Below are 20,540 nucleotides of genomic sequence, written 5' to 3'. Positions count from 1 at the left end.
TTTGCACCAGAATTTAATCATCAATTTAAGTGATGTACTCACCTTCCTTCTCACTTGGAAAAGAAAAAGCACCAGAATGTTTCCACAACAAACATTCTGCACCAGAATTTAAGTGATGTACTCACCCCTCATCAAAATGTTTTCCCAATTTTGTCTCAGTTCGCCATCGCGCTACTCCGCCATCTCCGCCATCTCTTTCGTCTCTCAGTTCTCGTTCGTTTCTCCGTCACTCTCTCAGTTCCTCACCTGCCTCTCGCGATGCCTCTCTCTCTCTCTCTATGCTAGGGTTCATTACCTCAAATCGATGGTGCAAAGAGATAATACTACAGAGAAGAGAGAAGGGGGGGATGAACATTGTGAAATAAAAAAAAAAAAAATCAGTAAACAAAACGACGTCGTTTTGGAGACCATCGCAGGAGCCACTGCAGGAAAGTATGGCAGATGATCTGGACTCCATCAACCCAATCCTCTGCTTCAACTTCACAAAAAGATAATAATTTGATTCGCCAGACGTGCAGGCGCACCAATAACTTCAACCTCTGTGTCGCATCGCATCTCTAGTATCAGATCCTCGGAGTTCGAATGCAGATGTGGAAGGGCTCGCTCACATCAGTCTTCAATAAGTGCTGGCTAAGGCTAATCAAACATTACAGACAGTGTGAGAAAACTGTTTAATCAAACCAGTGACCGTTTGTTGCTTGAATTCTTAGGAATATGTATTGAAGAATACAACAAAGCTGTGACACGGGAACTACCAGGAGCAATCAGTGCTAAGGTTGTTAAAATCGGGATCCTACGTTGAATCGTTGGAGGTATTTATAGGATCGGATCGTAGAATCGGATCGAGGATCGTAAGATCCTACCAAAAAAGACAAATTACATAATAATTTAATTTAAATAAATATTTCTTATAAAGTATACACAAAATGAACCTATATTCTATTAAAAAGAAGTAAACATATTGTGAAAAATATAATATTCATGTAAAATGTACATATAATATGATGCAATAGAAAACTCGATGGTAAAAGTTTTGTATTTTAGCAAAAAATAAGGTGAAGAAGAAGAAGAATTCTATAACAAAATACTTTACAATGTACAATAATGCATAAAAAGTGAAGAAAAAATATTTAACAAAATTGGATATGAAAATAGATTAAGAACTCAAAAGAGTAGCTTAGTCGAATGATAAGATTTGTCGTTTGCATCCCTGGTGGAGCGAATTCGAGTCACAAAAATAATTTCTCCAGAAATTGGGATAAAGTTGCAATCACCTTACCCTTCTTAGACTCCGCTAAAACTAAGTTTGTTTTTCCGACTATTTAATTTTCTTAAATTACCGCAATATTTGAATGTTTGTTTCTTAGTTTGTTTTTCTTAGTCTATTTGATTCAACACTACTTAATTTTTATTATTTATTTTGACAACATAAATTAGTATTTAGATAACAAACATAAAATTTACAACAAAATATATCATACAATACAAAACAAGGCTTGTAAATTGAATCGGATAGGATCGGATTCGGATCGGGATTCCACGATCCTATAAGATCCCACTAGTAGGATCGAAAGATCCTACCTATAAGGAGTTTTTTATACGATCCGGATCGATTGTACTCAAATGGATCGTAAGATCGTAGGATCGTAAGATCCGGATCAGAATTCTGATAACCATGATCAGTGCAATGGATTCCAACAACTATGGAGGAGCAAAACAAGGTGCGTCCGATGTTAGGGACGATGCCAACATGTGTGAACAGCTGTTTGGAAGCAGATCACCGGCCACCAATCAGAACCATTGTTGTGCGTGATCTCTCTATGGTCGCCTTTGGCATTATTTCTACACTGGGTTGATTTGTCTGCACTTTTTCTCTATATGTTCATGGTCAAGTTTTAGTGCTTAATTGTCTTCTTTAGCAAATCTTTTCATGCTGTGTTTGGTTAAAAGATTTAAGGATGGATTTGGAAAAGGTATGTGAAATATAAAATGTAAATAAAATATACCTATATTTCACTTAATTTTATACACATTTTCTATTTTTCTTTTTAAATCCCTTCCCAAATCTCCCAATCAAATCCAATATTAGAATATCGCGTTTGCAATTTTAGGTTAAAATTTTTGAATGTTTTAATAATTAAGGGGCCGTTTGATGAAAGGAAAAAAAAAAAAATCATTTTAACAGTTTTGAACAGTTTGATAACGAGTGAAATTTAGTGCTAGAAAATCAGTAGTGATTATATCCATGTTAATAAATGGGTGATTGAAGTCCTTATTGGTATAAATTGAATGACAAATATGAACAACATTGGTTGTGAATTCAGTATTATTGAATTTCTAAAATAAAAAATTAATATCTAAAATCATTTTTCAACAAAGCACATTCAACATTTAACTAATTAGTTTGATCCCTTTATTGGGCCAAAAAATTGAAGAAGCAAGCTTAAACCAAGTTATACCAATTTATATACTACAAAGGTATATTAAATTGCAAGAAAGCTCCAGGGTACTCGAACTATCTGCCACCCAATGTTGAGTGCTTGATCACTAATGCAAATCCTCAGTACCCAAGTGCTGGGGGATAGACTCATAGACTCTTGTAATGGCCATTTTATGTATAGGGGTTGTTTTGTTTTGTGACACTTGCTTTTGGGGTTTTTCTTTCCCCAAAAAAAATTCAATACAGCTGTGATACCATGTGTGCATGATGAGGTGGTATTATCATTGCATTCATGTTTTACTCTTGGTTTACAGATTATTTGGTAGTATAGTTGACGCATGTTTTAAGGTTTTTTTGGGGAAATACAAAGATTATAGGAGCCGGGAGGTCAGCGATTTGTGAGGAAATATTAAAGGGTTGTAAATCTCATGTCAATTTGTCAAAATGTATTACATTTCAATAGAATATTTCCTTGTTCCTAGGGATGGCAATTTGAAACCGGCCCGACGGGGATCCCCGATCCCGACCCCGATTTAAGCGGTTTTTCCCCGAAAAATACCCCCGACGGGGAGGTGACGGTATTTGAAAATCAATCCCCGATCTGTCACGGGCCGGAGACAGTGATCAGTGTTTGATCCCCGGCCCGGCCCGATCCCCGTCCCCGGCCCCGTCCCCGAATTTCCCCGAAGTGAAATTACTTTTATACCCTTTATATGTATATATATATATAGTAAACCCCTTAATTATAATTTATATGCATATATATATATATATATATAATATATGTGATCTCACTCTCAATTCCTTTCTGACTCTACTCTCTCTCTCTTAACTCTATCGTTCTCTCTTTCCCCGAGTCCGCGACCCCCTCTCTCTCTCCACTTCGTCTCTCTCTATTCTATCCTCCCTCTCTCTCTTTCATTAGATCGAAGGGACAGTCGGCGTCGGAGGCGATAACGAAGGGACAGTCGGCGTCAGAGGCAGTCGACGTCGGAGGAAGCAGTCCGATCGTGTACAGGGGGAAGCGTCGGCATCGGAGGCAGATCTCAGATCTGTTTGTGATACAAATCTCTCTCTTTCTCTCGTCCACTCTCTCTCTCTCTCTCTCTCTCTGTGACAGATCTCAGATCTGTTTGTGTTGTGTCCATTTTTTAATCTGTTTGTGCATCTATCTGTCCATTTTTTTTTATTTTTTTGTTTATAATCTGGTGATATTTTTGTTGATATGTTGATGTTGGTGTTGATGATTCGGTTGACGTTGTCAATGATGATGATTCTCTTGTTGTTGTTGTTGATGATTCGGTGTTGAAACAGATTTGGGGGCGGGGAATTTTCGGGGTCGGGGAAACCCGATCCCCGGTAGGGGCGGGGATGGGGAGGGTGGTAGGTTCCCCGTCGGGGATCGGGGCCGGGGCCGGGGAGATTTTCACAATCGGGGATCGGGGACGGGGAGGGTGATCCCCGGCCCCGCCCCGCCCCGTTGCCATTCCTACTTGTTCCATTTCAATAGAATATTTACTTGTTCATTAGGGATGAATGTTGTCTCTGTTTATTCGATTTTGTTTTGGCTGCTGCACTCTGGGTTGGTTTTGGGAGATGAATTTAGGAATTAGCTTCTTTTTTCCTTTTCCCTCTCTCTCTTTCTCTCTCTCTCTCTCTCAATACCTTTCATGTTTTTAGTATGACTGATTTTTTTGGTTTGGATTTTTTTATCACTTTTAAGAGGTGTAGTTAGAATTATGAGTCTTTTACCAAACCCAAGTTCTATTGGAAATAAATGAGTTATTTTGATCTTATTTTCCATTTCTTTGCTATCATGTCTGAAGTTCACAGTAGTGGCTCTATTTGATTTGAATTTTAGAACTTGTTTTCAATTTTTTTTTAAAAAATAAATTAATTAATATGATAAAAAAATCATTTTCATATGATTTTATCTTTTGAAGATGAAGACTAGAAATAATTTCTTCAAATATAAAATTATCTTTTTGGTGTTTATTTTTATCAAATTATTTTATATTTTATTCAAAAAAAAAATCCAGAAAATAGTTTATGAAGATCAAATCAAACAGTGCTTGTTTTTAATAATACTATTTCAAAAAACAACTTGAGTATGAGAAATAAGTTTAAATAACTTGAAAAATCTGTTTAAAATTGGGATGGATCTGATAAATAACTCTAGAATTTAATATGAACCCAAGTTGCATGGAAGAGATTTGAACATTTAAATCTATTTACAATATCAACAATGGTAGCGATATTAACACATTTATTAACAATTTTACCACCACACTCACATATTTTGATAAGATTAACCCATGGTCTTGTTTGGGAACAAGTTTTTTTAGTAATTTTTAACTAAAATATGATGTAAAAAAAAAAAAAACTAGAATGTTTGGAATAACTTGTTGATTTTTTATAAAAAGATGTGCAAAAAGTAGAGGAAAAAAAGAAATTTTTGACTTTTTATAAGTTATTGACTTTTTGATTTTGTTAGTGATTTTTTGACTTTTAAACTAAAATTGATATTGCCAAACAAGATATAAGACCCACAACAACATATTAATGTGTTAGTAAGTATTCCTAGTATTTTTCCTACAATATACGCCTTCACAAACAAACCATTCAAAAGCCATCTTAGGCACATCCATAAATCATTCAATTTCATTTATGTAAACTAGCCTATCATCCGTGCTATCCACGGGATAATTATAAATATTTATATTTGTTTTACATTTTTTTTAATATATAAATTATGTTTTTAAAGATTTTTTATAAAAATAATTTAACAATCTTATCGCTAACCATAGTGTTTGAGAGAAGTTGAAAAAGGTGCTGTAGTAACTATACACGGATTGTATCTATAATTATTTGTATGAGGGGATTTTAAATGCTGATCAGGGAATTTTGACCAAATCAATAAATGTAGGCATGGGGAAAGACATGTGGATTGAAAAAAGTTAATAAATGCTGATCAGGACATTTTGACCAAATCAATAAATGCTGAGTTTTTTTTTTTAAATAAAAAATTTAGAAAATTCAGATTGGGATATTGAAGCTCCCACAGGCCTTGAGGGTTAAAAACCCTTTTTTTACTTAATATATAGTATAGATTCACAAATCATTCAAAGCCTTAATATATAGTATAGATTCACAAATCATTCAAAGCCATTTACGGTTTCATTCATAAATCATTCAAATTCATTCAAGTACATTCAACATTCACAAATTACAAAGAAATATTACAAAAATGCTAAAAACTCCAAATGAATTATCAAATGGAAAATGCTATGGACCCCAAGATTATTTGGAATCCCTATCATAACTCTTTATGAATATGAAAGGTGTCTCACATTTTGTATCTATAAATACTAAGAAAATAGACCAGATAATATCATCAACAAACGTATCATTTCTCTACACGAAATGGCAATGTGGATCTCTCAAAAATTGTTCTGTTTTTTTTTTCCTTTATGCCATCCTTATAGTATCAACCCAATCCTCTGCTTCAACTTCACAGAAAAACATTAATTTGATTCGCCAAACGTGCAGGCGCACCAATAACTTCAACCTCTGTGTCGCATCTCTAGAATCAGATCCTCGGAGTTTGAAAGCAGATGTCAAAGGGCTTGCTCGCATCAATCTTCAACAAGTCCTGGTTATGTTGAATTCACCCATGTGTGAAAGGGGTGATCATCCAAGTCAAGTTTGGTTGGCAACAATGGGAAGGCAACCAACCAAAGTCCACCTTGGCAGCCACCAACCATGTCAAGGGTCAAGCATGGAGGCTACCCAAAGGCACTCCCACCTACTCCAATGTGTATAAATGGAGGGTGAGAGGAGAGGCCAAATATGTGGTGTAAGTGAGGAAGAAAACCGTGAACCAAAGAGTGCGAGAGATGTGAGGCGGAGAGATCGTCTCCCTCGGTGTGAGCGAGGGAGACGGGTGAGTGGCTGAGTGAGGAGAGTGTGAGCTCCTCCTCTATTGTAATCTTTCTGTAATCTCCTCATTGGTATAGTGATAACCGGTTACTCTCCCGTGGACGTAGGCATTGGGCCGAACCACGTAAAATATTGTGTCTCCTTGTGTGTGGGTGTGTTTTTCTGCTTGTTTTGATTTCTATAAGGTCTTGGGCGGGATCCCAGATCCCAACAAGTGGTATCAGAGCCTCGTCGGTGGCGTTTCGGAACGAAAACAGCGTGTTGTCCGAAACTGCCCAGAAATCAAGTTGCTCGAAATCAGGTTTTGAGCATACCAGGAGCAAGGGCTCGAGAAGAGGAGTCCAACCATATAAAGCAGACACCCAGAGGAGTTGGCACGCGCTCTCACGCGCCTTCTTCAGTCTCGGCACGCGCCTCCACGCGCCGTGAAGGCAGCTGGCGCGTCGTGCCAGTCGCAGGCACGTGCCCCACGCGCGGATGAAGGAAGAAGACGAGTGGGGGAGGCGCGTGTATGGCACGCGCGTGCCACGTCAGTAGCCACGTCATCTGCCACGTCATCCGCAGGAGGAAGAATCCTGTGTTTCGCGGCGAAGGTACAGCCGCAGATCTGAGGCGTACAAAATGTTTTGGCTAGATCGAAGCCATTTGGAGTCCGTTTTTGGCGATCCAATAGTGGTTTTCAACTATTTGGAGTATTCCGGACACATCCGTACGGTCAGATTTTGTAGATGGAGTTTCTGTAAAAAGAAGGCAGATTAAAGTGGTAGACGGCGTTAGGGACAGTGGACGGAATATTCTGTTGGAACACGGAATATTCCCTGAACTTCTGAAAATTGCAATTTGGCCCAACATTTTCAGAAAATTGTGGTGTGGCCCAGCTTTCGGGGATAGTTTTCAGTGAGGTCCCTGGAAGTGCAGCGAAGGTTGGTCCTAGCTAAACGGACCGCTCCGGACGCAACCGCGAGGTCAGAATAGTGAAATTCTGAACGGTTTGGAAAGTTTGTCAAAACATGGATGTTTGCCATCTTCAATAGTCGAAGGAAGGTTGCCGGATATTGTGGAACGCTACGAATTCACTGACGAGGTTAGAATGGGCAGATTCTGACCAGATTGGACAACCAGATACAGATTGAGATAGATCATTGAAGACCAGAGGAGATCAGGCTTGATCAAATGGCAGATCGAGGGAGATCAGGATTGGTCAGGGGCGATCAGAGGATTGCAGACATGATTATCTCAAAGGTCTAGGAAAGTTCTAGGAAAGTTCTGTCAAAAAGACACTGTCTAAGGAGACTGGTTCTTAAGTGGGACCGGTTGTGACCCCACCAGTCTTTCTTGGGAACTTTCCTGGTTGTTGAGGTATTCGGAGGATCTGGTTCAATCAAAAGAGAAGACCATTCATCGACGGATAGATGATTTGGCAACCAGTACAGGCTCAGGGAAATACTGTGGCTGTTGGAGCTACTGTATACGAGAAGGTACTAATGGTATGTGGACATGTAGAACAATAGTTGCAGAGGAGCATACTAAGCGCAGAAGTACAATTGCAGACGTGTAACAGTGCAAGGGTACGCTAGAGTGTCGTACAGAGGCGCGAGAAGAGTGTGCAACAGCGGGTTGTTGACAGTTCACAGGAACTTCCAGACAGAGAAATTGAGACAGGTAAAACGCAAGAGTGCGTGCCAAGGAGTGGCAAGTCTTATTTCTCTATGATGGTTTCTTTAGTTCCATGGCAGCAGATGATAGAGTTGATGCAGATCTCTCAAGCAAGCTTGACGCAGGGAGACCAGAAGCCATGGGTGCGAGCACTATGCACGGAGTTGCATAGTGGTAACTTGTACAGACCGGTGGAAGTTGTCTTGACAGAAGGGCTAACTGTCAAACATCAGTACGGACAAGTGAGACAGAACCGAACATCAGGGATTGCAGCACAGACAACAAGCGTATGTGGAAACGCCAGGAGGTTGTTCAGAAGTGCAGAAGGGCAAAGGCTGGTTGTTCAGAAATAAGCTCCGAGCAAGGAAACTTGAGGATGTTGATGTGTCAAACTCTGAAGTTTTCTAGTTGCTCCAGTGTTCATCATGCAAGGAGTTGCATGATAGTCAAGGGCATCCAAGCAGGGGGTGCAGGACATCCAATCAGGGGGTGTCGGATATCTTGGTTGCGCAAGTTCAAGCATAGCAGGTATAGACATCCGAGACAGGAAGCATGAAAGAGATCTGTGGGAGATAGGAGCAGTGGCTCTCTCCAAATCAGAGAGTGGTGTGAGTTGAGTTGAGGATGTCGGATTCCCTCCTCCTCTTGTATCTCTGGTGTTTTATCTCTAGCTTCAGGGGATGCAGCGTCTCAGTGAAGAGATGCAGACTATGTTGAATTTGGGCGTGACAAGATTAGCAGCAGTGTGTGCAGTTGATCACCTCACATGGGTTGAGGGGGTGATTTGTTGAATTCACCCATGTGTGAAAGGGGTGATCATCCGAGTCAAGTTTGGTTGGCAACAATGGGAAGGCAACCAACCAAAGTCCACCTTGGCAGCTACCAACCATGTCAAGGGTCAAGCATGGAGGCTACCCAAAGGCACTCCCACCTACTCCAATGTGTATAAATGGAGGGTGAGAGGAGAGGCCAAATATGTGGTGTAAGTGAGGAAGAAAACCGTGAACCAAAGAGTGCGAGAGATGTGAGGCGGAGAGACCGTCTCCCTCGGTGTGAGCGAGGGAGACGGGTGAGTGGCTGAGTGAGGAGAGTGTGAGCTCCTCCTCTATTGTAATCTTTCTGTAATCTCCTCATTGGTATAGTGATAACCGGTTACTCTCCCGTGGACGTAGGCATTGGGCCGAACCACGTAAAATATTGTGTCTCCTTGTGTGTGGGTGTGTTTTTCTGCTTGTTTTGATTTCTATAAGGTCTTGGGCGGGATCCCAGATCCCAACAAGTGGTATCAGAGCCTCGTCGGTGGCGTTTCGGAACAAAAACAGCGTGTTGTCCGAAACTGCCCAGAAATCAAGTTGCTCGAAATCAGGTTTTGAGCATACCAGGAGCAAGGGCTCGAGAAGAGGAGTCCAACCATATAAAGCAGACACCCAGAGGAGTTGGCACGCGCTCTCACGCGCCTTCTTCAGTCTCGGCACGCGCCTCCACGCGCCGTGAAGGCAGCTGGCGCGTCGTGCCAGTCGCAGGCACGCGCCCCACGCGCGGATGAAGGAAGAAGACGAGTGGGGGAGGCGCGTGTATGGCACGCGCGTGCCACGTCAGTAGCCACGTCATCTGCCACGTCATCCGCAGGAGGAAGAATCCTGTGTTTCGCGGCGAAGGTACAGCCGCAGATCTGAGGCGTACAAAATGTTTTGGCTAGATCGAAGCCATTTGGAGTCCGTTTTTGGCGATCCAATAGTGGTTTTCAACTATTTGGAGTATTCCGGACACATCCGTACGGTCAGATTTTGTAGATGGAGTTTCTGTAAAAAGAAGGCAGATTAAAGTGGCAGACGGCGTTAGGGGCAGTGGACGGAATATTCTGTTGGAACACGGAATATTCCCTGAACTTCTGAAAATTGCAATTTGGCCCAACATTTTTAGAAAATTGTGGTGTGGCCCAGCTTTCGGGGATAGTTTTCAGTGAGGTCCCTGGAAGTGCAGCGAAGGTTGGTCCTAGCTAAACGGACCGCTCCGGACGCAACCGCGAGGTCAGAATAGTGAAATTCTGAACGGTTTGGAAAGTTTGTCAAAACATGGATGTTTGCCATCTTCAATAGTCGAAGGAAGGTTGCCGGATATTGTGGAACGCTACGGATTCACTGACGAGGTTAGAATGGGCAGATTCTGACCAGATTGGACAACCAGATACAGATTGAGATAGATCATTGAAGACCAGAGGAGATCAGGCTTGATCAAATGGCAGATCGAGGGAGATCAGGATTGGTCAGGGGCGATCAGAGGATTGCAGACATGATTATCTCAAAGGTCTAGGAAAGTTCTAGGAAAGTTCTGTCAAAAAGACACTGTCTAAGGAGACTGGTTCTTAAGTGGGACCGGTTGTGACCCCACCAGTCTTTCCTGGGAACTTTCCTGGTTGTTGAGGTATTCGGAGGATCTGGTTCAATCAAAAGAGAAGACCATTCATCGACGGATAGATGATTTGGCAACCAGTACAGGCTCAGGGAAATACTGTGGCTGTTGGAGCTACTGTATACGAGAAGGTACTAATGGTATGTGGACATGTAGAACAATAGTTGCAGAGGAGCATACTAAGCGCAGAAGTACAATTGCAGACGTGTAACAGTGCAAGGGTACGCTAGAGTGTCGTACAGAGGCGCGAGAAGAGTGTGCAACAGCGGGTTGTTGACAGTTCACAGGAACTTCCAGACAGAGAAATTGAGACAGGTAAAACGCAAGAGTGCGTGCCAAGGAGTGGCAAGTCTTATTTCTCTATGATGGTTTCTTTAGTTCCATGGCAGCAGATGATAGAGTTGATGCAGATCTCTCAAGCAAGCTTGACGCAGGGAGACCAGAAGCCATGGGTGCGAGCACTATGCACGGAGTTGCATAGTGGTAACTTGTACAGACCGGTGGAAGTTGTCTTGACAGAAGGGCTAACTGTCAAACATCAGTACGGACAAGTGAGACAGAACCGAACATCAGGGATTGCAGCACAGACAACAAGCGTATGTGGAAACGCCAGGAGGTTGTTCAGAAGTGCAGAAGGGCAAAGGCTGGTTGTTCAGAAATAAGCTCCGAGCAAGGAAACTTGAGGATGTTGATGTGTCAAACTCTGAAGTTTTCTAGTTGCTCCAGTGTTCATCATGCAAGGAGTTGCATGATAGTCAAGGGCATCCAAGCAGGGGGTGCAGGACATCCAATCAGGGGGTGTCGGATATCTTGGTTGCGCAAGTTCAAGCATAGCAGGTATAGACATCCGAGACAGGAAGCATGGAAGAGATCTGTGGGAGATAGGAGCAGTGGCTCTCTCCAAATCAGAGAGTGGTGTGAGTTGAGTTGAGGATGTCGGATTCCCTCCTCCTCTTGTATCTCTGGTGTTTTATCTCTAGCTTCAGGGGATGCAGCGTCTCAGTGAAGAGATGCAGACTATGTTGAATTTGGGCGTGACAAGATTAGCAGCAGTGTGTGCAGTGGATCACCTCACATGGGTTGAGGGGGTGATTTGTTGAATTCACCCATGTGTGAAAGGGGTGATCATCCAAGTCAAGTTTGGTTGGCAACAATGGGAAGGCAACCAACCAAAGTCCACCTTGGCAGCCACCAACCATGTCAAGGGTCAAGTATGGAGGCTACCCAAAGGCACTCCCACCTACTCCAATGTGTATAAATGGAGGGTGAGAGGAGAGGCCAAATATGTGGTGTAAGTGAGGAAGAAAACCGTGAACCAAAGAGTGCGAGAGATGTGAGGCGGAGAGACCGTCTCCCTCGGTGTGAGCGAGGGAGACGGGTGAGTGGCTGAGTGAGGAGAGTGTGAGCTCCTCCTCTATTGTAATCTTTCTGTAATCTCCTCATTGGTATAGTGATAACCGGTTACTCTCCCGTGGACGTAGGCATTGGGCCGAACCACGTAAAATATTGTGTCTCCTTGTGTGTGGGTGTGTTTTTCTGCTTGTTTTGATTTCTATAAGGTCTTGGGCGGGATCCCAGATCCCAACAGGTTAAAGCTAATCAAACATTACAGATTGTGGGAAAACTGTTTAATCAAACCCATGATCGTATAGAGTACGAATTCTTAGGAACTTGTATTGAAGAATACAACAAAGCTGTGTCAATTGAACTACCAGGAGCAATCATTGCATTGGATTCCAATGACAATGGAGGATCAAAACAAGGTGCAGCTAATGTTAGGGACGATGCCAACATGTGTGAACAGCAGTGGGCGAGCGGATCACCGGTCACCAATCAGAACCATGCTGTCCGTGACCTCTCTATGGTGGCCTTTGGCATTATTTCTATACTGGGTTGATTATTTGTCTACGCTTTTCTCTATATGTTCATGGTCAAGTTTTAGTGCTTCGTTGTCTTCTTTAGCAAATTAGCTGATTGCTTTTGCAATTTTGCATTAAAATTTTTGAATGGTTTAATAATTGTGGGGCGGCTTCATGAAAAAAAAGAAAAAAAAAAAAAAATCTAATTAATAGTTTTGAACAGTTTGATGAATGAGTGAAATTAAGTATTGGAAATTCAGTAGTGATTATATCCATGGTAAATGGGCTTTTGAAGTCCTTATTGGTATAAGCTGAATGACAAAATTGCACAACATTGGTTGTGAATTTAGTATTATTCAATTTCTAAAATAAATTTTTTTTTTTTTATGTACACATTAATATCTAAAATCATTTTTCAACTGAGCACATTCAACATTTAACTAATTAGTTTGATCCTTTTATCGGGCCAAAAAATTGAAGAAGCTTAAATTAATTACATCAATTTATATACTACAAAAGTATATTAGACTATATATTAGTTTACTTCACTGACACAAAAAACAAATAAATAAATAAATATTGTTCAATCAAATAGGAGATGAATGGATGAATAATTTACTTGAGTTTGAATTTATGTTTGCTTTTGCGAAGTAACTTTGAGATGGAAAGAGCACTTCCAACAATAAATTCATAAAAAAAATTGATTGTTGAATCAAATAGGAGACCCCAAAAAATTGATTGTTGAATCAAAACTTGAGAAAATATCAACCCTAAAAACAACCATAATTTAATAAATAAAGAGTCATGTTAGAGATCTTAAAAGATTTATTAAAATTTCTATCAAATATCTCTCATGGGTGTGAAACTCACGTGAGATTAATATGGTGTGGGTCTTACAATTTTATAGATACAAAATGTGAGACTTTCTATCTTCATGGATTTGAATCAAAACATAGAATTTCAATGATTTGTTAATGTGCTTGAATGGATTTAAATGATTTATGAATGTAACTATAAATGTTAATATTAGGGATTCTAAATATTTTATCAAATAAATGTCATGTTAATGTACTTGAATGGATTTAAATGATTGATGAATGTAATCATAAATGGCTTTATAAAATGGATTTGAATGGTTTGTGGACCTCTTTGTTTTGAGAGATAAATGATAAGATTAGATTGGAAGTGAGTGCGGTGAGGTTCAGAAACAACATGTTTATTTTGAAAAATTGTCATGGAATTTAGAGTCTCAATGAAATCTCTGCAAGGAGAGGATTCGCAAATGTAGTATTGAAATCTAATCTCATAAAATTAAAGGTAAAAACACTATTTTACCGCTTACTTTACAAAAATTGCAAAGTCACATTTTATATAATAAGGAATTTTACATAATTGCATAAATCTAATCTCAACCAACAACCAACTAATATTTTACATCACCAACCTAATACTCCATCTCACCGTATTAATAATCACATCCAAACAGAGCCTAACATTTTATTAAAAGAAATTTGGTTGGGACTTTTGTAATATTTGCTGGTTATAGCAACTTAAAATTGGATTTTGTTATCTAACGTGAGAATTATTTACCAAATTCATGCCAATTTCAAACAGATTTTTTAAATACAAATTATTTTGAATTAATTTATGAAAAATGTTAGAAATCACAAGAGATTTATCAAAATTTCTATTGTCAAATGTCATGTGTAAGTAGGGGTGCAACTTGGGCGGGCTCAACTCGAGCAACCCGAGCCCAGCTCGAATTTTTTTAGGATTTAGATAAAATATTTTTAAATTCAGTACGGGTTTGGGCAAAAATTCAAAAGCTCGAATTAAATTTGGACGGGCTTGGGCAAAGACGTCACACAACCCGAAACCCAAATTATACATATATAGATATATAAAAATATTAAATATACATATAAATTATTAATCATTACATGATATTAAAATAATTTATATTATTAAATCATATTGAATATATATTATATATATAAATAACATAAAATCTTACTTTTTTTCTTTTTATTTTTACTCATAAATTGTAAGGGCTACTATAATAACATCTCCTTTACATTATATAAATTATCTGTTTTGATAATATTAATGATTTTCTATTAAAAAAAATAATTGTAAATAGAGTCAAATTTTAATAATTTAATAATGTAGGTGCAAAAAAAAAAAAAAAAAAAACTGAAATTCATGTACAATTTAGGCAACTTGGGCAATTCGGGTTTAACTCGGGTCGGGCTTGAGCAGACAACCTCGGGTTACAATTCGGGCTTGGGCAGGTCTCCACACAACTTGAGCTGGGCTTGGACAACCTCCAAACTCGACCGAACCCGCCCGAGTTGCACCCCTACTCAAAACAAACAGGTCCACAAACCATTCAGATCCACTTTATAAATCATTCAAAGCCATTTATGGTTACATTCATCAATCATTTAAATCCATTCAAGTACATTAACATTTAGAAAAATGCTAGAGATCCCAAACATTTTACCAAACGTTCTATCGAATGTCTCACATAGATGTGGGACCCATACCATGTGAATCCCACACCCATGCGAAACATTTGATAAAATATTTAGAATCCCTAATATTATTCTTAACATTTATCTCTCAAAACAAAAAAGTCTACAAACCATTCAGATCCATTTTATAAATCATTCAAAGCCATTTATGGTTACATTCATCAATCATTTAAATCCATTCAAGTACATTAACATTTAGAAAAATGCTAGAGACCCCAAATATTTTACCAAACGTTCTATCGAATGTCTCACATAGATGTGGGACCCATACCATGTGAATCCCACACCCATGCGAAATATTTGATAAAATATTTAGAATCCCTAATATTACTCTTAACATTTATGGTTACATTCATAAATCATTTAAATACATTCAAGCACATTAACAAATCATTGAAATTCTATGTTTTGATTCAAATCCATGAAGATAGAAAGTCTCACATTTTGTATCTATAAATAAGAAAATAAACCAAGCAATACATCATCAACATATCATTTTTCTCTGTTTTGAAATTGAAACAGCATTTTCTCTACACAAAATGGCATTTTTCTCTCAAAGGTGTTTTTCTCTTTTTCTCCTTCATGCCATCCTTGTTGCATCATCAACCCAATCCTCTGCTTTAACTTCACAGAAAAGCGAAGATTTGATTCGCCAAACATGCAAGCGCACGAATAACTTCAACCTCTGTGTCACATCCCTAAATTCAGACCCTCGGAGTTTGAATGCAGATGTCAAAGGGCTTGCTCGCATCAGTCTTCAACAACTCCTGACCAAGACCAATCAAACATTACAGAATGTGGGAAACCTGTTTAAGGACACTAGGGACCCTATAATGTTCAGATTATTAGGAAATTGTATTATAGAATACAACAGGGCTGTAACAGATTATCTACCAGTAGCAATCAGTGCTTTGGACTCCAACAACTATGGAGCGTCAAAACAAGGTGCAGACGATACTGCAACATCTGCCACGACGTGTGGGGATCAGTTTATAATCCGCGGCTTACCAAAGGTATCGGTATCCACACAGAGCAAACAAGTGCAGGGTCTTGCCATGGTGGCCTCTGGCATTATCTCTACATTGGGTTGATATATTGATTTCTGTACTCTTTTTCTCTCTTTATGTTCCAATGAAATGATGTCTAAATTATCTTCTATAGTAATGTGAAATTCAGTCCGGGGAAATGGAAGTACATATTCATCATAAAGACATAAGTTTTGCATTTCATGAATTAATTTCCCTACTTTTTATTATTATTATTTTTTTGTTCTCTCTTTTTTGATATTCAGATCTATACATTTTAGGAAACATGATCATATAATCAACAATCCAAATATTCCCACAACCCATATAAATCTTCATGGAAATTAAACCAAAATCTGAAGTAGAAAACAGAGTTATATTATGTTTGATTTTTTATTCAAATAGTTTCACACATGTACACAATAGGCTATTACACAAATTACATAAATTAGGTTGTTACATAGTTTTTCCCCTTTCCCTTTTACAGACCAAAGAATATTCGAAGTTTGTCATACCCACTTGAAGAAAGTGGATCTACTAACATAGTAAAAAGTTGGTAGTGCAATAAATACCCAAGAGCACTTATACAAACTTGTGATATAGGACATATTAATCTGAGGTGTGGAAGCTTTGATTTTGATGTTTAAACGAGCTTGGATATATAAGATTAAGCTTTAATTGCATTTATTAAATAAAAAAAATAGAAAAAACTAGGGAGACTTATTTATAAGTCCATTTTCAGACATTTATGGTAGGTTAAGTCCTGTGTAATTTCTTACAGAGTCTCAAGTCCTATATTTAGATAGGAATGTATTCCACAAAATCCTACATAGACGTAACGTGACGTGACACTTACATAAACGTAACGTAACGTGACACCTACATAAACGTAACGTAACGTGACACCTATATAAACGTAACGTAACGTGACACCTACATAAACGTAACGTAACGTGTCATGTTACGTTCCACAAACTTAATGAGTTTTTATTTTTTTAAATTGAATGTGAAAATGTTGCTGGTTTATGTTGGTGTCACGTTACGTTTCATATAAATATGATCTATGGTAACATTCAATTTCCTATATAGAAAATTGAATGTTGCCAAAGATCATAGGTGTTACGTTACGTTACGTTCATATAGATATAATCTATGGTAGCATGCAATTTTCTATATAGGAAATTGCATGTTACCATAGATCATAGGTGTTACGTTACGTTTATGTAGGTGTCACGTTACGTATAGGTGTCACGTTACGCTACGTTTATATAGATATGATCTATGATAACATTCAATTTTCTATATATGGTTTTACTATTATTTATGATATTAACAACTAATATTGAGGGTAAATGTGTCAACAAACTTCTCACAGGACTTATGGGAACATAAGTTTTTTAGTAGGACCATATGCAGCATGAGTCTCCCTAATAGGACTTATAAATAATTTTTCCAAAAAAGTAACCCACAAACTTAAAAATGATTATACCATTTTATAAACTGAGAAATTAAATTGCATGTTCAATCATAAAACTAATTTAGATCATTCTCTAGTTCAAATTCAGTATTGTGATATCACGTCATTACTGGTACATGGAATTATATGAACAGTAAGCCCTAGTTTTAAGATATAACTACATTTTTTATAATAATTTAGTAACTCTCACATATCCATGTTAAATTACACAAGAAGTTATTGAAGGGTAATACTATGTGTCAATAATGACATAATATCACCTTTGCATTCAAGCTTTTTTCCCCTCTAGTTGAAACATATTCACACAACATATTCGAAACAGTACCAACTTAATTAATTATACCATTTTATATCATAAGAAAGTGGAATTAAACCTATCCCAAACAGTACCAACATGTACATTTGGCAACCTTAACAACATGTCTACCCAAGTTTGCTTGCATCTTGAGAGAATGGCAGTTGACTATAAGAAGAGTCCAACTTCTTGGCTTTGAATAACACCACCACCTACAATCTTCTCCTTGCAGTCATAATTTTTTCCTAGTGCAATAATAGCCAAACTATGAAAAGCTTGGTCTCTATAACATTTGTCGTTCTTCTTATCATCCCTCTACCCTTGAGCCAAATCCTAGTTGTAGCAAACAAAAAAAAAAAATTAATTAATATGGTGAAAAAAAAAAATGCTCATTATTTTCATATAATTTTATCTTTTGAAGATGAAGACTAGAAATAATTTCTTCAAATATAAAATTATCGTTTTGGTGTTTATTTTTATCAAATTATTTTATATTTTATTCAAAAAAAAAATCCAAAAAATAGTTTATGAAAATCAAATCAAACCGTGCTTGTTTTTAATAATACTATTTCAAAAAACAACTTGAGTATGAGAAATAAGTTTAAATAACTCGAAAAATCTGTTTAAAATTGGAATGGATCTGATAAATAACTCTAGAATTCAATATGAACCCAAGTTGCATGGAAGAGATTTGAACATTTAAATCCATTTACAATATCAACAATGATAGCGATATTAACACATTTATTAACAATTTTACCAGCACACTCAGATGTTTTGATAAGATTAACTATCATTAAGTATGAGACCCACATCAACTTTTGAATGTGTTAGTGGCGCTATTTGGGAAGAGTAGATTGAGGCTATTATAGCCTCAAATGAAAATTTAGCCAAAAAGCCCACTCTTCAAAGCTTTTTAAAAAAAAAAAACATAAATAAATAAATAAATAGACTGCACTGCCGGCAGTGTAGGCACAACCTACACTGTCAGCTACACAAATTGTTCCATCAATGAGTAAATTACGATTTTACCCCTTTACATCAATTTAAAAAAAAAATATTTTTAGGGATAAATTTGTCATTTTAACTTCAAACATCATTTCAACACATTTTTCAATACAACAACTCAAATAAAATTCATCTCATCTTCCCAAACACAAAAACTAAAATAGCCTACTAAAATAGCTAAAAGTCAAAAAGCCTCTAAAATAGTCACTTCCCAAACGAGGCCAGTAAGTATTCCTAATATTTTTCTTACAATATATATATGCCTTCACAAACAAATCTTAGGCACATCCATAAATCATTCAATTCCATTTATGTAAATTCACAAATCATTCAAAGCCATTTATAGTTACATTCATAAATCATTCAAACTCATTCAAGTACATTCACAAAATACAAAGAAATACTGCAAAAATGTTAGAAACATCAAATGAATTAAATATTCTATACAATACTTGAGTGCAGGACCTTACCACTTGAAACTTTATTGTATAAAATATTCATGAAGATGGAAGGTCTCACATTTTGTATCTATAAATACTAAGAAAATAGACCAGATAATATCATCAACAAATATATCATTTCTCTACACAAAATGGCAATGTGGATCTCTCAAAGATTGTTCTGTCTTTTTTCCCTTCATGCCATCCTTATAGTATCAACCCAATCCTCTGCTTCAACTTCACAGAAAAACAGTAATTTGATTCGCCAAACGTGCAGGCACACCAATAACTTTAACCTCTGTGTCGCATCTCTAGAATCAGACCCTCGGAGTTTGAAAGCAGATGTCAAAGGGCTCGCTCGCATCAGTCTTCAACAAGTCCTGGTTAAAGCTAATCAAACATTACAGATTGTGGGAAAACTGTTTAATCAAACCAATGATCGTATAGAGTACGAATTCTTAGGAACTTGTATTGAAGAATACAACAAAGATGTGTCAATTGAACTACCAGGAGCGATCATTGCATTGGATTCCAAAGACTATGGAGAATCAAAACAAGGTGCAGCTAATGTTAGGGACTATAAGAAATTGAGAGAGATTGAGTAAGCAAATAGCTCTGTGTTTTTTTTGTATATTTATTACAAGATTGAGCTCTCTCTATTTATAGAGAGGAGAAGGTGACCGAAAGAGTATATTACAATACAGGTGTGTGCTAGTGGGTGTGTGCCTTTACAGTGTGTATAACATGTGTGCTGTGCTTTACAGTGTGATGCTAGCATGTGATGCTAGTGGGTGTGTGCCTTTACAGTGTGGATTGTATAACATGTGTGCTGTGCGTTAACTATGATTAACATCCCCCCTCAAACTCAAGGAGGACAAACATCAACCAACTTGAGTTTGGAGACAAGGTCAACGAAGCGGCCAGGAGAATGAGCTTTGGTGAAGATATCAGCAGGTTGATCAACAGAAGAGATCGGATGGAGATGGACAGTACCATGAGTAACGTGTTGCCGAATAAAATGGCAGTCAATCTCAATGTGCTTGGTGCGATCATGAAAAACATCATTGTGAGCAATTTGAAGAGCACTGTGATTGTCACAAAAGAGGGCAGTAGCGCCAGAGGGAGTAACACCCATGTCAGTAAGAAGCCAACGAAGCCAGAGAAGCTCCTGAGTAGTATCAGCAAGGGCACGATATTCGGCTTCGGTACTAGAACGAGCAGTAAGAGATTGTTTCTTACTGCGCCAAGAAATAAGAGAATCACCCAGAAAAAAGCAAAACCCAGTAGTAGAGCGGCGGTCAGTAGGATCGCCAGCCCAATCAGCATCAGAGAAAGCACGAAGCTGGAGAGAGGAGCGGGCGGAATAATGAAGACCATGAAACATGGTGCCTTTGAGATAGCGAAGGATACGAAGTAATGCAGCATAATGTGTGGTACGAGGAGCCGACATAAACT

The 20,540-nt window shown here is 38.1% G+C and overlaps 2 protein-coding genes across 2 annotated transcripts; both read left to right on the top strand.

Moving 5' to 3' along the window:
- The first annotated feature begins 1,675 nt into the window (after nucleotides 1–1,675).
- LOC114275702 (pectinesterase inhibitor-like) lies at nucleotides 1,676–12,344 on the top strand. Its single transcript, XM_082876923.1, has 4 exons — nucleotides 1,676–1,721; nucleotides 1,920–1,973; nucleotides 5,926–6,166; nucleotides 12,026–12,344. Exons 1-4 carry the CDS (start codon nucleotides 1,676–1,678, stop codon nucleotides 12,342–12,344), a joined length of 660 nt encoding a protein of 219 aa, XP_082733049.1.
- A 3,035-nt stretch (nucleotides 12,345–15,379) lies between these two features.
- LOC114281831 (cell wall / vacuolar inhibitor of fructosidase 2-like) lies at nucleotides 15,380–19,690 on the top strand. Its single transcript, XM_082876922.1, has 2 exons — nucleotides 15,380–15,926; nucleotides 19,299–19,690. Exons 1-2 carry the CDS (start codon nucleotides 15,380–15,382, stop codon nucleotides 19,688–19,690), a joined length of 939 nt encoding a protein of 312 aa, XP_082733048.1.
- Nucleotides 19,691–20,540: the final 850 nt, after the last annotated feature.

Source organism: Camellia sinensis, chromosome 6 (assembly GCF_055761805.1).
Source record: "Camellia sinensis isolate YWXY chromosome 6, ASM5576180v1, whole genome shotgun sequence".
NCBI lineage: Eukaryota > Viridiplantae > Streptophyta > Magnoliopsida > Ericales > Theaceae > Camellia > Camellia sinensis.
Note: the sequence above shows the minus strand (reverse complement) of the source record. Positions and strands in the feature narration are given on the sequence as shown.